Here is a 16,216-nt window from a genome sequence, read left to right on the forward strand (position 1 = left end):
AGTTATTTTGGGCCAAAGTCTGATAATGAAGCATTTTGAATTTTATACCTCACTGGCTTGCCTTTAAGTGGCTGTAGATGTCTTTCCCTTCTGCTCACCCCTAAGTGAATGCCTGCATTTTTCCAGATGATGAGTTTAAACAGGTGTTATTTTGTAGTTTTCTGTTTTTCTGGCTTCCTGCTGCATGTCAGTCTGTTGCTGCAGATACAATCTCCGGTTGCTTCCTACCCATATGCTCTTCTGGAAGGGTATGGTAGGAGACAAGGCTGGCTTCAAGATTTTAGTAGGGGAGGCAGGTGCTGAGGGATCCTGCTTCCTCAGTCTTTCCTCATAAGGCTTATCTTCCCTCCAGCCTTTTCCTTTCTGAGCTGCTTTTCCTTCTCCTCATCCCCATCTTAATGTAAATTCCGCCATGGACAAAAGTTAGCGTCTGCTAAGCATATTAGTTGTCTTCTCCTCCCAGAGGAGGCCACTGAGATAAGCTTCAGCTGCCACTGCTCTGCCCTATGCTCAGATTGCTGATGTGGTGGGTAGGGAACACTTAGGTACCAAAAGAGCCACATTTGACTACAAATCAGAGTCCTCTTTTAAATTTTGGATATCACCCCCCTTACTCCTGACAGCTACTGGCGCAAGAAAACCACTGGAAAGATTGGGAAAGCACAGCTTTTACTGGGAAGTAAATTCTAGGGATGGAGCTCTTGGTTGGTTTGCAGAAGGCTGGTTAAACACTGCTTGCTGCCTGTTCATTCACTGCGGTGTTTTTGTATCAAGCTACGAGATCCTGAACATTTGATAGATTTGGGATGATATTATGTGGGTACACATCATTTGGGATGTCTACTCGCATCTTTTCAGGTTGCTACTGGAAGAGACTTATCCTAGAAACTCAGACCAGCATCAAGAATATTATAGGCTCTTGACTGGGACTTATTTCACTTTTTTTTTTTTGTGTCTTTCTTCTAAGTGTTGTCCTTTTGCCTCCCAAGTGCCAAGGGCATTTTGCAAAATAGTATTTAGAAGCTATGGACACTTTTGAAAATTAAACACCTGTTGTCTCAATTAGAAAGGCCTCCAAACTTCTTGAGATCGACTCCAGACTGGGAACTATTAATCTTGAAACTAATAGTCATCCAGGTGCAGGCTCTGTTATCTGTTAGMGCAACAAACATTTTGCTGTACTTATAGCATGAAGTTTTAGTTGCTGTTCTGTTCTCTGCTAATTCAAAGCATTTTGACCATTGAAAAACAAACAGCAGTGAGCATGAGCCTTCTATGTTTATGAGTGCTTCTGGGTACTGTTGAAGAGAAAAGCAAGTGAAAACCAAATACATTTCAGCATCTGTAGGACAAAAGTTTTACTGACCATTTGCATTAATTTTGCTGCATGTGAATGGATTTAATGCTCAAAACCAGCAGCCATGTTGAGCCAATAGACTGCAGCAATTCTGAAAGAGTTGTTGACATGTTTCATGGAGATAATTTTTCTCTAAAAAAAATGCCTAGAGAGTCCTTTATCTCCAGTGGGATCCTTACAATCTGCTGGCTTGAACATCTGCTTTTTAAAATGTCCTCAACTGGAGATTTATTTTTACATGGATGATTGCAAGTCTTCCGAAGGAACCATTTAAGTAGCTTAGGTAAACATTGGTCATGCCAAGAAAAATAAAATATAGTTATATATATTCACATATGTAGAGAAAGAGAAACATGTTCTGGCAGTCTTCTTTACTCTCACCCAAATCTTTTCTTTAACACAAAATGAAAATGAAAACAAAAATACATTCCATTCAATGAGACACCATTTTCATTTCTATGGCACTTTCTATTGCATGGAAAAATGCCAGAAAAATGTAGGTGAGATCTAACATATTCCTTTTCTGCTTTTGAACAATTGAAATTAGACCATCAACACCATGTGTGCATGAGCATTTACTTTTCAGTTGTTCTGCTTGGCTGTACAAGCACTTCAACAGCTTGTCTTCTCAGTTTATTCTGAGACAGATGAAATGCTTCAGGTCACCCATGCTCCCAAGGGCACTTTTGTCACTGGTAGACGTAGTTTATGACAGTACCTCCTTGTCCTTTCCTTTATGGTGCATTTGCGAAGGTTTTCTTTTTAAAAACAAATAGCTACCTGAAACAAAGTTTAGTACTTTTCATAAATAAGGTATGTTCCCATAGCATTTGGGATAGTCTTGGAGGAATGGCTTTGAAAATTTACAAAAATGAAGAAAGTGGTGCAAACAAATGGTGACCACAATCTGATGTCGGTCCTCCTTATTTTCTGTATTGATTAGTAGCTACATGAAACAGCTAGATCAAAACTATAGGAAGACATTCTCATTTGCATTTTTTAATGTGAAAAGGAAGTAGTATATGCTATAGCAACACTGAGTTGCAGAAGTTTACATAGCATAATCCAAAAATGTTGTCACACTTCGTTTATATGAATACTTCTTGTTTCTAGTTTACCAGGTGATTATTAATAGATATTCCAGGCTAGTCCCTTTATTGTGTTTTCATCTTGTCCAGGTTTCCTAGCAACACCATTTCAGTAATTTTCAGTACTGCTAGTTTAGTTATCATCTGTTTTAATCCTTAGAGATCTATTCTACACATGTACATAAACTTACCAGACTTGTGGTCTATCAAGTCTGGTATTCTGATTTTGACAGTGGTCAGTAGCAGCTGATTTGCAAGAAGGACTAAAATTTTTGCAGTAGCAGATATGAGGAATCTGGCTTTCATATTTCTAGTAGTTTCTGCTAATGGCTGTAATATGAGGCTTTGTCTCCCTTCCATTGCTTTATTATTGTTAATTAATCTGCTTCTGTGTATTTGTGCGTGTATCTGTGCGTTTCTGTGTACCTATGTAGTAACTTTTTGGCCTCCTTTGAAGCTTTGCTTAATTCTTAAGCTTTGCTTAATTCAACTTTGATTTGGCAATGCCACAATTAACTGTGTAGAAATGTCCCCTCCACACAAGTATATTTTGTGTAGAGTCGTTCTTGTTAATAGTTTTGAATATGTGCCTCTCAGTTTAGTGGAGTGTCCTTTTATTTGGGTATTTGACTCTCTTTCTTGGCTCGTCTTTTCAGTCGTGGTTGGTCATTAAGAAGCAGACTAGTGCCAGTTCTTGTGTGAGAAAAGTCGCTTTTGGTGACCAGGTGGTAGTACAAGACAACCAGCGTAAATGACTCCTGTAGAAAAAGACCTGAGCAGCTATCTGCCTGTCTTGGTAGCTACATATCTTTCAGAACTTTCTTCTTCTTCTCAACCTTTCTTTACATGGTATTATGCGCCTATTAAATCCTCTGTCATTCATCTCCTAGCTCCTAATGATGGTTTGTAGATGTCTCTGATCCCCTTGTGGTTGTATGAACTCTTGCTGATACCAATATGACATAGAGGGCCCTAGGATGTGCTGACTATTTCTGATGTGTCTGTAGTGAAGCTTGGGTCTGTTCCCAGATTCATGTGCTCAAGGGAGAATTTTGGCAGGTGAATGAGCAGCACAAATCTTGTACCATTCCCCTTTTGTGTGCCCTTTACCTCATGGTTGCCTGCCTTTCCTTTTTACCATTGACTTGCCATTGTATTACCAAGCCTTCTTGGCTTGGTGAATGATTAGTCCCTTGAATGAACCAGGTGAAGTAGCTGTGTGCTGAGAAAGTCAAGGTAGTTCACTGCTCAGGCTCATTCCTGGCTGTCTCTGGTTATGGCATTGATGGATTTACACAAGACAACTCCAGGGTCAAAGACTAATTCATGGCTTCTCTTCTGCACTCTTAATTAGATCAACGGAGTGAATAGACAGTAACGAGTGGGAGTGAATAGACAGTAACGAGTGAAAGTGAATGTGCAACCTAACATGGAATGTTGCATTCAAAACTTGACATTTTTTTTCTTGCTCTTTTGTTTCAAGGCTTTGCCAGGTTTGTATCTGTTTTACCTCTCACCTCATCACTCAGTTTTTGAAAGTACTACTATATGAGAGACTGGCTTTCATACCTCAGGCTTGTTTGGATGCATATTTGATCAGATTATATCTGGTTTTGGTCAGTTAGCATTTCAGCTGCATATCTACAATGCATAGAGCCTAGGAACAGGAATGACTTGGAGTAACTTTTTTTTGGTTTTGTTTTGTTTTTTTGTTTCTGGAAAACAGGATCAGCAGAAGTCCTCCTTGACCTCAACTCTATCAAGTGAAGCATCTTGTTCTCTCTCCTCTCCTGAAAGCACTTTCAACTCCCAAGAGTCATCTTCTTCCTTGATGTCCAAAGTGGTTTATCCCGAGAGGCAGTCCTGGCTTGACCTAGTTAACAGCTCTGCTGTAGAAGAGGATGATCAGCCTTTAACCTTCTGCGTCCAGATTCACTCTGAGGAGCAGCCAGAAGTGGACTGTGGAGAAGTGGCAGAAAGCCAGGAGGTCCAGCCCAGTGGTGGATCCCAAAATTCTTTGTTAACTCAAGATATGCATTGCCTAGCCGTGCTAGATGCAACAGGACAGAAATCACTAGCCAAAGGTGAGTGAAGAGATTTTGTTTGCAGGGCCGTACAATGTGAAAGGTGTTTCCCCCCCCTTCCTTCCATTATATACTATACTGAAGAGTTTTCCAGTGGCACATCATTTATAACAAGCATCTGGTTTACTGTGCTTCAAATATATAACCTAGTATCTAAATGATAAGTACCTGTAGACTTTTTCTCAAATTTTACCTAGATGTTAAAATCATAACCTCTGTATAAATTCCTAATATAGACATATTTTTATTGGCTTTCTGTATTTTAATATGTCTGTCTATTATTGGTTAGAATTGAATCTAAATTTTAAGAAAGTTGTGGTAAGGCAATGTGCCTTGCCTTTTGAGCTTTGTGGCATTGCAAGTAGTGAAATGGCTGGGCCTGGCAGAAATGGTGTCCCTAAAGAAATACATAGTAAATTCAGTGTCTTCTGTAATTTGACTTTCTGGATTAAATTTAAACATGTAATGTCTTTGGGAAACATTCTCTGGGTGAACTGAGGGATTCCCAGGTTACATATGAGCCTGTATTTAGGTACATTCAGGTGGACTGTTGGAGTGTAGGCTATATATGACATAGTGGCTTAAAGATCTCATTAAGCAAGGTTCAATGGTTGCTCTTCAGAAGTGTGAACTTCACCTTTTGCTTAGAATATGTTACTGAGGCATTCTCAGAAATCCTGCAATAATGCTCAGGTTGATGCTTACTATAGTAACTGTAAGGGTACTGACAGGTACTTTTATGGACAGTCATAGATTTAGCATGACACATTTGTAATCATTTAAAGCATGTTTTATAGGCTGAAATCATACAATGATACAGAAATACTTACCCATAAAATCAGGATTAAAATGTAAATCCAGGCACATTTTGGTATATTCCTGCCATTTGGAAGGTGATTTAATTGTCTGAAAAATATTTTKGGGGAAATTAATGTTTCCATCTGCTCACTCCTTAGCAGGTAGCTTTCCCTGATTGCGGAACGCTTCCAATCTAACCACTCTGGTGATCTGTGATGGAATTCCAGAAATAGATCATTGCAATGAGATAGTCACTATGGAAACTGTATAACCTCACTAGTTACTGTCTGCATCATAACCTGTTGTTGAGCCAGGAAGAGGTGCACTGTACATGCACTTTTCTTTATCAAGTCTGCATGGTATATGGAGGGGATGGAGAGTGTTTGCGACTTTTTCTTGCAATGGCCCCTGGAAAAATAAATGAAAAAATTTGCAAGGAGATTAACTAAGCTACCTCAATTTGAGAATATGAGGCGGAAAAAAGGACTAATGTAAAGTAGCGATTCAGTTCAAAATGAAAGTTATCAGAAAGGATGTAATTCTGGTTCTGTGGCTTATCCCCCAAGAATTTCTGCCTCCAGCTAGTTGATAAGGATATGCATGAATCCTGTGAGATGTATTTCAAATATGGGGTAAAAGCTAGCTGCCAAAGGATRTTATTTACCATAAGCAACAAGAACACCGTAGAGTGATCTGCTGTGAAAAAAGAAGAATGCATACCTCAATCATTTACTAGTGCAATCAGTATTATGTGCTTTATGATGTTTCTCAATAGTGCATTTCTCACAGCTCTTCCTGTTTTAGAGTAACTGGACTGTGTCCAAAAGGAGATGGGACCATCTTGCATTGGTATGTGTTCTGAAAGCACGTGTCCTGTGTTGCGTAAAGTCTGTACTGTTTTCACAACAGCTATGCATTCTTTGAACACTCTCACCCCAGAAAGTTCAAGCGCACACTCTCTCCTTCTCCTTATGAGGAAAGAAATAACCTGTCACATGGTCTACTTGATGGTGACGTTCTGCTTAGCAAATGCCCCATGTGGAATTATTTGCAGCTGATAGCAGCTGAGAGCTGAGGTGAAAGTTTTCAAGAACTGAAAAGCATTTTTATTGGCAAAAGCCAGAAATGGAGACCAACATGAGAAAAGTTGTTAGCTAGGAGGAAGAGCAGCTGTGACTTTGTGGGAAAAGCTTGTCATGAAAATACCAGAAGAGTACAGAAATATTAGCTATGAATTAAACAATGACAGAAAAGTTTCAGAAAGAATATCAAATGGCCCAAATCTCTGTGAGAAAAATGAAAGATTCAACTAAATGATCGTGGATTATTTTTGAATGAAAACTATTAAATGAAATCTTCTAAGCAACTGTGTCATGTAGAAGGAGATGTACCAGATGATATTTTGAAGGCCTTTCCAGCCTTACTCTTCCTGGTTCTATGACTATTTTCAGCCTTATTCACTGCTCTGATTTTTGAGGAAGGCTTATATACCAGCGATTAACACAAAGTACAAGAAAAGACAGAATTTAACAGTATTTTCTTTTGAAAGGAAATCAGTATTATATTTCGATTTACTTCATGGGAAAAATACTATTTCAGTATTGTGGCCTGCTACATGTACAGAGACAAAGGATTCAAAACTCCCTATGACACAAAGAAACTGAAAGGCAAACAAGCAACAGTTAAGAATATAAACAAGTATCTGACTATGTGCACTGTGGCCAGAAGCTGGCCTTGCCCCGTCCAGGATAGCTAGACACTCTCTACAGCCAAACTTCATCTTTTGTATTTCTTCTGGCAACTGCTGTAAGAAAAATTAATCTGATTATGACCCACCACCATCATCGTCAGAAAACAATAACAGAAGGAAGCTGCAGAAACTGAAAGGTTACTACAAGAGAACAGGAATATGTGTTTGTTTGTATTTAAGGATCTTTTACTATAGCAATAACATCCTTCTTCCTTTCATTTCCTTAAGAATTTATGTTCGTGATCATGTGAAGTTAATGGATCTTGGCAAGAAATTCTTATGGTGCCATATTTTAGCTCACAGTAGCTTGTAGAAGAGCTGGCATGTGCTGATATTCTGGGAAACCTCAAAAAATTTTCACAAACCATTTGAAATTTATCTCGGTTGATTTTGTGGGAAGCAAGTGGTTAAATAGGAGCTGGATGCAATCAATTCCTCCCTTTTTTCAGAATTGACATCCTCTTCCCCTCTTGAGTTTGCTTGTGCCAATAATAGCTAGAACAGATCTTCTGGTGTGCTCTGGCCCCTTGGTTCCTGCTGCAAAAATTTCAAAAAAAGGGCTAGATTGTGGCAGTGTAGACCAAGAGATTTGCCTATAGTGATGATAATTGTATGGACAAACAATGGTATTTGAATGATTATTTTGCTTCTCATCAGAAAGGCTTTAGAAATCACAGAGAAAATTATATGCTGCAGTTTTCAGAACTTGGAAAAATATACTTAATTGTGTTGTTTCCAGTTGGGTCACAGTTTATTAAAAATGGTATCCCTCACTGCGGAAGAATACAGTATACAAGAGTATACTGTGGTAGCTAAGAGCATCTTACTATTGGTGGTAACATATTTTTCCTGTTCTTTTCTCCTGCTTTCTCCTACCTCATAGTTTAGAAGTTCTGCATTTGCCAGTGAGGAGTTTGCCTAAGCTCTGCTCTCTTAAATTGAGTATTTCCTATCTTTTCTGTTCTATAGTTCTATGGGAAATGTGATTTCCCCATGATGTTCATCATATTCCCATTGAAAAGTCCACTACTACTGTGCAGAGTAGACACTGTGTGCATGTGTGTATGTGTGAGGTGAGGGAGGAAGGCAGTTACATTTTTCTCCTCTCTTTTCCCCAGTCTGGGTCTAGTTGCATTGGCATCAAAAGGTTTGGCAGAATCAGAAATAGGGGTGTTACCACAGCCACAAGAGGCTCATACAAGTAGCAAAGACAGGGAGAAGAAGCAAATTTTTTCCTAGAATTAATCCCCAGTTGGAGAACTGTGAGATCTCAGTGTTAGAGGGTGGGAGAACAAGTATTTAAATTTCTTGGGTTCAGTTTAGAGTTAGTAAGACATGTTCTGTTGGAGGTAATTTTCAATGCAAAATGTTTTTTTCTGCAAAACACTGCCAATTTCTATTTCTTTACTGCTGGGAAGCAATAAGCTTGATTTTTCACAGCTGCTTCTTGGAAAGCATTTAAAAGTTATGAATTTTCAGGCAGACTCCTGTGTTGCTGCTGAAAAGTGGGGAGTCTGAATACCTTGCTCTCTCCCGCTTGTGGCAAGTTGGCTGAAGGGAAGGTGGAGGCTGAAAACTGAGGAGATGAAGAACTGGTGTGCTCAGCCTCTGGCAGCTTGCTCTCATCTGTGATATCTCCTGTTTAGTAAGATGGAAATTCCTGATAAGTGGCACCAAACCTCAAAATTCTGTTTCACTTCTCCTGAAACAGAACTAGTCAGAGGTTCTCACCAGCCTAAAATAACTTTATTTTCCTCACGCCACACTGGAATATCTCCTTCTCTGGAATGTTGAAATATGTTAGGGAAAGACTTTCCTTTTGTCAGCACAGCTCTGGTTCTGTTCCACTTTCCCCACCGTGGAGTCTGACAAAGTTAAAAGAGCCATGCTGTATAATTTTTCAAGGAGTACTTAGAGGCTTAGCAGGCTGGGAGACTCGTAGATGAAGGGCACTGGGCAAGAGCCCAGTAAGGCTGATCCTTCCAGTGGCATTACTCAACAGAATTGCTAATAGTTAATATTGCCAAGGGTGTGGAAAAGCATACAATAAGTGGCCGTGCATGTGTTCGCTTGTGTGCAGGTACACATTCATAAATACATGCAATATGTCATATCCTTCCACTGTTGCTGTTTGTTTCCTACCCCTAATCTTTCTGCAGGTCCTGAAAGGAAAATGTACTTATTTTGTCTTTAAAATAGGATGAGATAAAGAAGTGCTGTTAAGTTTCTTAAATTGCATGTCTAAGACAGAAAGTGTTTAGCTTGATAAGTCCATCTGGAAGAGGTAACTTGCAATATTATATTTTGAAATGATTCTGAATATGCCTGCTGTTAGCTGTGTGACCAGGCTGGGAAGACTCACGTCAGAGAAGTGCTAGGGTGGCCTGACCTGTCTCTGCTCTTTAAAATTTTTGCCAGCAGAATATATTCCTCATATAAATCTTCTGAGGTTAACAAAGCGCAGAGAAAGGGTGATTCATTTATGTTTGGGAGTCCAACACAGACAACGTCTTCATTTTTACGCTGATCTTGAGTATTATGTGTTTTCTGCATACTTTTTTTTTTTTTTTTTTTTTTTTTTTACTTTCTGATGCAAAACAAATATTTTGTGATGATTCAATTATATGGCCTACATGGGGCAGGTTTCATAGCAGGAATCCAAGTCACTGAAGCCTAAACAAACAGAATTGTTCACTATTCGTGCTTCTGTTATACTGAAAATTGCTCGTGTGCTAGGTCAGTGCTTTGTTTCCAGGCACAAAGCAGACTAAGGAGTACAAAGTTCTGGGCAAAAGTGCTATAAATGTTTGAATTTGGAGAAAACGTCTAGTCTGTGATTAAGACTTGAATCATGTTAGTTTATCCCCATCATTCAACCTTAATTTTCTTTGGATGTTTTTGTGGGGAAAAAAGCACAAAACACACTACAGGTAGTACTTTCTTCATTTACTTTCCTAGCATTAGGAGGCTTGTGAAATACTGTAATAGACCATTAAAGAATGTGTGAGTGATGAGAAATGTTTTCTTATCACAGATCATTTTACTGAGCTTGTTAATTGATTTACTGACATAATGCCTCTTCCCTGTTTCCATGACCTCTCCCATTTACAGATTCATAGCGCTGAATCTAGTATGTTTAGTGACAGTTTCAAGCCTGCAAAGCACTGGGTTTTGCTTTTTGAGCTTGGCTCAGAGGAACTCAGGATATTTAGGGTAAAAGTCCAGATGAGTATCAAATATTCTGGTCTCAATTTAGGGAGGTTTATTGGCAGATTTACTCTCTGTCAATAATGGTATTTGCTTACATACAAAACAATAACAGTATTTGCTTATATACATAAACAAAATATTAAGATACTAGTTTTTTAAACTGTTGTGAGAGAAGCTCATTGCTTATCAGCATAAGCAAAAAGGTAGACAAAAGTACTTGCGTTTGGCTCTACATAGCCTGTAGGTTTCACTCGCCCTTTGTTTCCTGAAATCCTGTTCAGCCTCTTCTCTGTCACGTTCTTTATGCATCTGATCTCCAGAATCTAGCACGTTCCTGTCCCTGTGAAGTTAACTGACCTGCTCCATCCTTTCAGTAGTTGGAGTGGGGAAAGAATAAGACATTGGGGGGGGGGGGGATTTTCACGGTTACAAGCTTGAAAGAATTCAGAAGCTGAGTTCAGAGTGCCGATCATGTGGAGGGAGCCTTCTGCTGGGGTTTTCTGGCCTGAACTACTACTTCTCTTTATATGCCAAGTACTTCTGTCCTGCCTACCTCCATCCACAAATGCTTAAGAGATATCAGAGTATGTAGAATGGAAGAAGCATGTTCAGAGAGGGTGTTTTATCATGCTTGCTATTTTCTTACACTTTTAGGACCTTGAAGAGCATCATGAGCTGGCTTCAAAAAATGTCCAGAGCAGGCACTTACAGTCCTCTTGCCCCCCTACCACCCCTATTTTTTAACTTGCTGAACAGAGTCAATGCATTTTTTTTAATATATATATATATATATATATACACACACTTTTTCTTGGATATCTGTCAAGTGGATCTGATATAGCTCAATTTACCTCTGTGTACAGTCCCGATGGGTGATGTCTGCAGCACATCTGAGCCAGTCCTATGCAGGAGCTGGTTAATGAAACAAACAGCTGCTTCATCCCAAGTAAGTAGACAGGAAACTGGTTATAATTACGAGCCTCATGGCATGAGCTGACAGTTTTCAGGAAATACTACTGCCATGTATTATGCCTTACATGTGCATTTTTTTCTATTTCCCTCAGCCTGTTAAATATACAACAGTTCTCCTTCTACTCCCCCAGCACTGTACCAGTGATGGAAGCTATATTTAGTTCTTGTCATGTTACAGCAGCCTCTTTATAATCGCAGAGTAGTGAAAGAAGGCCAGCAACAGACTGAAGACAAATATTTGTAACATATAAACCTTTCCTGTAACCTAAATATTTAAAAGATTGGGGGTGTAGGAGGATGCTGTACTTCTTAAAACATGGAAAAGATAAGAAGCAGACTCCTGAGTGTGCTGACATGCTGGTCAGCTATTCAGCTACAGCATTTCAGGCCTGATCCCAGCTCACATAGGCAAATCAAAGCTTTCTTATTTGCTTCAGCTGGTGCAGGGTCAAGATCTTAAATGCTCTGGCAAGGGTAATGTAGAAAGGACCAAATTTTTGCTCTTGGCCTACTCCTTAATACTTCCCCCCCCCCCCCCCCCCCCCCCCCCCAGTACATCACTTTTCAATTGCAGCCATCCTTGGACGTAGCTTGGCATGAGCAAAGTGACGGTAGCATAACAGTGGTTTTCAGTCCTGAAGGCATTTACTGACCCTGGATGGCTCTGGGGGATGCTCTTGGAATCCTTCTCCAGAAGGACTTCTTGCTGCAGCATGAGAGAGCAAAGGAATTTCTTCCTTTTGTTCAGAAAATGTTTGCTGAATGAAGATAATTTAGAAGAGCTGATATTTAACTTTTATTAAAAAAAAAAAAAAAAGCACAGACAGTTCTGTTGGCACATGGAGGACCGCATTAAAGAAGAACCATCACCACTATCCTCAGTGAAATAAAAGTGAATGTTATCCCAGTGGGGAATTAAGGGACTCATTAGCACACTGAGAACACCAGTAATTTTAAGATTTTCCTTTAGTAAATATTGAAATAGAAAAACTTGCAGTGTGGACTGAGGGATAACAGTATCTGGTCCTATCATCTAAATGAGTTGCACAGTCTGTCACTGAAAATGGCCTTCTGTTCATATGTGCCCATCTATGCCTGGTACTTTTTTAGCTCTGGACTATTCATTTTTAAGCTTTTTTTTTTTTTAATGACTTTGCTTCAGTTTGTATCTTATTTTATCCTACTTAATTCTCAGCTGCTTGCTAGCCTTTCCTCTCATGTTCTTTCTGTCATGGAAGATGGTGCCACAGCTTGGGAGCCATCAGATTGAAAGGAATAATTAAAATCAAGATAATGAAGGCTTCATTGTGGGGGACCACAGAGAAATTGTGTTGCAATCTGCAAATCTCAGGAGTTAGTTATCAATAGGTACCACAAAGGTTTCTATATTAATCTGTTTTCTAGGGACCTTTTCTTGGGGTCCCTGAAATGTCCCAGTGCTTCATCTCCTTGCTCTTTTTTTTTTTTTTTTTTTTTGATTCTATTTTTAATAATTGTCAAAACCTCATGATGAGTAGGTACATCAAGTAGAATTTGATCTGTAAATTGCCAGGTAGAAATGTGTTCGGGGCAATCAACTGTGTGCAGAGTGAAGGAAAAAGGTAAATAGGTGCAGATGCTGTCAAAGTTGTTTTCATCAGATGTAGCATTATTAACAGTTGTTCAAAGTCTATGATAGATTCAGAGCATTAAAACAGTACTTGACCAGCAGATGTTTATGCTTGTATCTGTTTGGATGGTAAGCTGATTCTTAAAATTATTTGAGTTTGGTAGTATATTTTTCTTATATGCATTATGACCCTAAAAATTTCATTAAAAATTGCCCTTGTTTTTGACTCTAATACTGTTACTTTTTAACTTGGCTAAGATCCTTTCTGATGGCTGAACTTAATGATTCTACTATATGCTGCCATATTCACATTTACATGCTAAATTTATTCTTTTCTTTGCAGATCAGGGAAAATGCCCTGATGATGAGATGGAGCGACTTTATAAGTCATTAGAACAAGCAAGCTTGTCTCCCATTGGTGATCGTCGGCCTTCAACCAAGAAAGAGCTTAGGAAGTCATTTATCAAACGTAGCAAAAATCCTTCCATTAACGAGAAACTCCACAAAATTCGAATGCTGAATAGCACATTAAAGGTGAGGTCACAGAGTGGGGCCAAGGTTTCCTTCCTGAGAGAAACAAACACTTTGGCTGAGAAAAGAGGCAAGCCTAGACTTCAGCCAAACTCTAATTACATATTTGTTTAAAGCTCCAGAGAATTTGATTCAGTTTTTGAAATTGTTTTCTACTTTATTCTGAACAGCAATCTGTATTTTGCTGTTAAATTTGAACTGGAAGCAGAGGCAATAGTTCAGAAGTGACTCTTTGCAGAAGTTGCAGCCCATTTGGAAATTTTAATAAAGAAAGCTCCTTTTATTTAGCTGGAAAATCTGCAAGCTCAGCTGAATGCACTAAATAGGGGAGCCTTAAAAAAGGAAGAGCAGAAAAAGTACGTTAATGATAAAGGACAAGAAAACGACCCTGAGCCAAAAAAGTTTTCCTTATGTGATTATTGGAGAATGCACAGGATGTGCCAAAGCTATTGTAAAGATCTCCTGTAACTAAAATATTTTTAATAACAAAAGCATCCTGCTTTTAATGTTGGAAATGTATCATGAACTGGAGGGGAGGAGGGAGGGGTTCATGGAAGGTTTCATGAAAGGGCCAATAAATCTAGCTGGAATGTGGGGATTAATGAGGCTGTTTACTTGCCAGCATTGTTTTGGCTGTCATGGGATTTCAAATCCTGCTTCTGAATAGTACTGAGGGAAACAGAAAACTTAACCATAGCATTTAAATTGTAAATAGAAGAAAGAATAAATGCAAAGTTGGGACTTCACTTATTTCTTTTCTTGTTCACTAGAAGCAGAACTTGATTAACTTATTTCAAAAGAGTGCATCTGGCTTCAGGCATCCTACTCTGGAGAAATACATGTAAAACCTTTTTCTATCAGCCCAGTCATTGATTTGATTATTAGTTGCAATGGAAGGCTTGGCTTTGGCACTCAGGCCTGTGTTAAACTTACTGAAGATACACCTGAAAAACCAAGTTGGACCATAAGAATTCTGCCTATTGTAGGGCTTCCTGGCTTGGTATGAGAAGTGGGTGAAATGTCTCCATAAATTTCCTCAGTGTTGATGAGTCTGAAGTGAAACATTACCAACTATAGCATTACTCTTATATATCAGCAATAAAGTAAGCCCATCATATAGCGGGAGGTTAGTTAAGTAGTATTCCTATTTTATGGGATAGGAAGCTAAATGTAGAAGCATACTGCAAGGTTTTCCCCAATAGGAGCCTCCCTAATAAATCTAAGAGCCAGTTAGTACAAAACAGAGTAGGATCTTGCGGGATAATCAATTTCATTAGTATAATGCTGAATGGAAGCCTAAAAGCCTTACTGCTGCATATGAGCAAGAAGGAGAGCTTTGCATTGATTTAACACAGGAGTATTGTATGAATTGTGATTAGCAGTGTTTATAAGCTTAGGCTTGTCTAATGCTTGTATTTAATATGGAAAAATCATTTTTGGAGTATTCATAAAACAGAAAATGTGTTGGTTTTTTGCTCTTTTCAAACTAAGAAATTGGAGTATTGACAAGACAAATATAGCACAGACATTTTCTCACAGACACAAAAGGAATTCTGTGCACAGCGGTGTTTAGTTAGCCTGTCTGAAAGGCAGATGCTTGGAGTGGGGAAGTTGCATATTCTTTGCATCAGTGGGATTATATGCTTTTAACATACAACATGAGACAGGAGATAACTGAAAATCATCTTTTGGAAATTTTGAAATCAAAAGTTTTTCGCCTGATCCATATTTACTTTGCTTTGATTAAAACTCTCTTAGTCTAAGAGATGTAATTTATTCAAGATTCGGTGCAATTCTTATTTTGGACTTCTGACTCCACAGCTTTAATAACAGATTAATGTTGCTGCCACAATATATCATTAACAAAACATACTTTGAATGGTTTGGAAGAGAGGGAGGCTGTGCGCAAATGCAACAGAGATTTAGTGAATGTGGGAAATAGCTTTAGTGCTACAGAAAAATTCATAGCCTGGCTTTTTGCCACCAAGTTTGCCCATTTCAAATACTCTTCCCTTCCCTTCCTTCCCCATCTTGTCTTCCACTCTTAAGCTAACAGCAGATATCTCTGCACCTATGCCAGAAGCCCTCTTACAAAGGCTGGCACTAAGTCTTGGGGTAGGGTATATGTAAACCAACTTTTCCTGTTTCAGAAGTGGCTCAGGCATCACAGGGATTAGGGTAGTTGAAATATTGGTTAAAGGGAACAGCTGACTTTGCAAGTTCTACTGTCTACTAATCTTATTTACTACTTTTTCTCACTCCCTTTTGTTAAATTTCCCTGATGTGGGTTGGGATATGGATGTGAGAGCAGCCTATTGCTACTAGCAGGAAGTGTCTTGGATTTGTGGGAGTGTTTTCAAGGCAGCTACTAGCACAGAGTGTCCTTAGGCTCAGCGAATCTGGTGGCAGTAGGAGAAGATGGCAAGAACTATTCCATTGCTTTTCTGCAGAAAGTGGGGAGATGGAGCCAGGCAGAATCAGTAGAGATTTATGCAGTTAACATGCAGTTAACAAATTTTATCAGCTAAGTGGGGCTTCTCTATCCTGTGATCTACTGTGTGGATAGGCAATAATGCCTGGAAAAGCAAAATGGTGCATTGTGACAGAAAATGCAAGGATATCAAAGTTCTCAGTCTCTGTCAGTGACTGTCCATGATCTGAGGTGCTCCTCTCTGAGAGTTGAAACTAGATTTATTAATAGAAGCTGGTGGTAGACTTATTAACATCCACATGAGCTCTAATGACCAGTGAGCTATACTGCCAGGGCATGGATTATGTCCAAAATTATTTTCTGTCCAACTCCTGGAGAAGAGACAT

General features: G+C 39.0%; 1 protein-coding gene across 4 annotated transcripts in view; it reads left to right on the top strand.

Annotated features, from left to right (window-relative positions):
- Positions 1-16,216, top strand: part of IPCEF1 (interaction protein for cytohesin exchange factors 1) — a 63,707-nt gene that overhangs the window by 44,457 nt on the left and 3,034 nt on the right. For all 4 annotated transcript variants that reach the window (XM_026086134.1, XM_026086138.1, XM_026086135.1 and 1 more), the window contains 2 exons: positions 4,172-4,529; positions 13,212-13,402. In XM_026086134.1, coding sequence (XP_025941919.1) covers positions 4,172-4,529; positions 13,212-13,402 — 549 coding nt within the window. The remainder of the gene's footprint in view (positions 1-4,171; positions 4,530-13,211; positions 13,403-16,216) is intronic.

The sequence above is a fragment of the Apteryx rowi genome, unplaced genomic scaffold (assembly GCF_003343035.1).
Source record: "Apteryx rowi isolate R43461 unplaced genomic scaffold, aptRow1 scaffold_683, whole genome shotgun sequence".
NCBI classification, from domain to species: domain Eukaryota; kingdom Metazoa; phylum Chordata; class Aves; order Apterygiformes; family Apterygidae; genus Apteryx; species Apteryx rowi.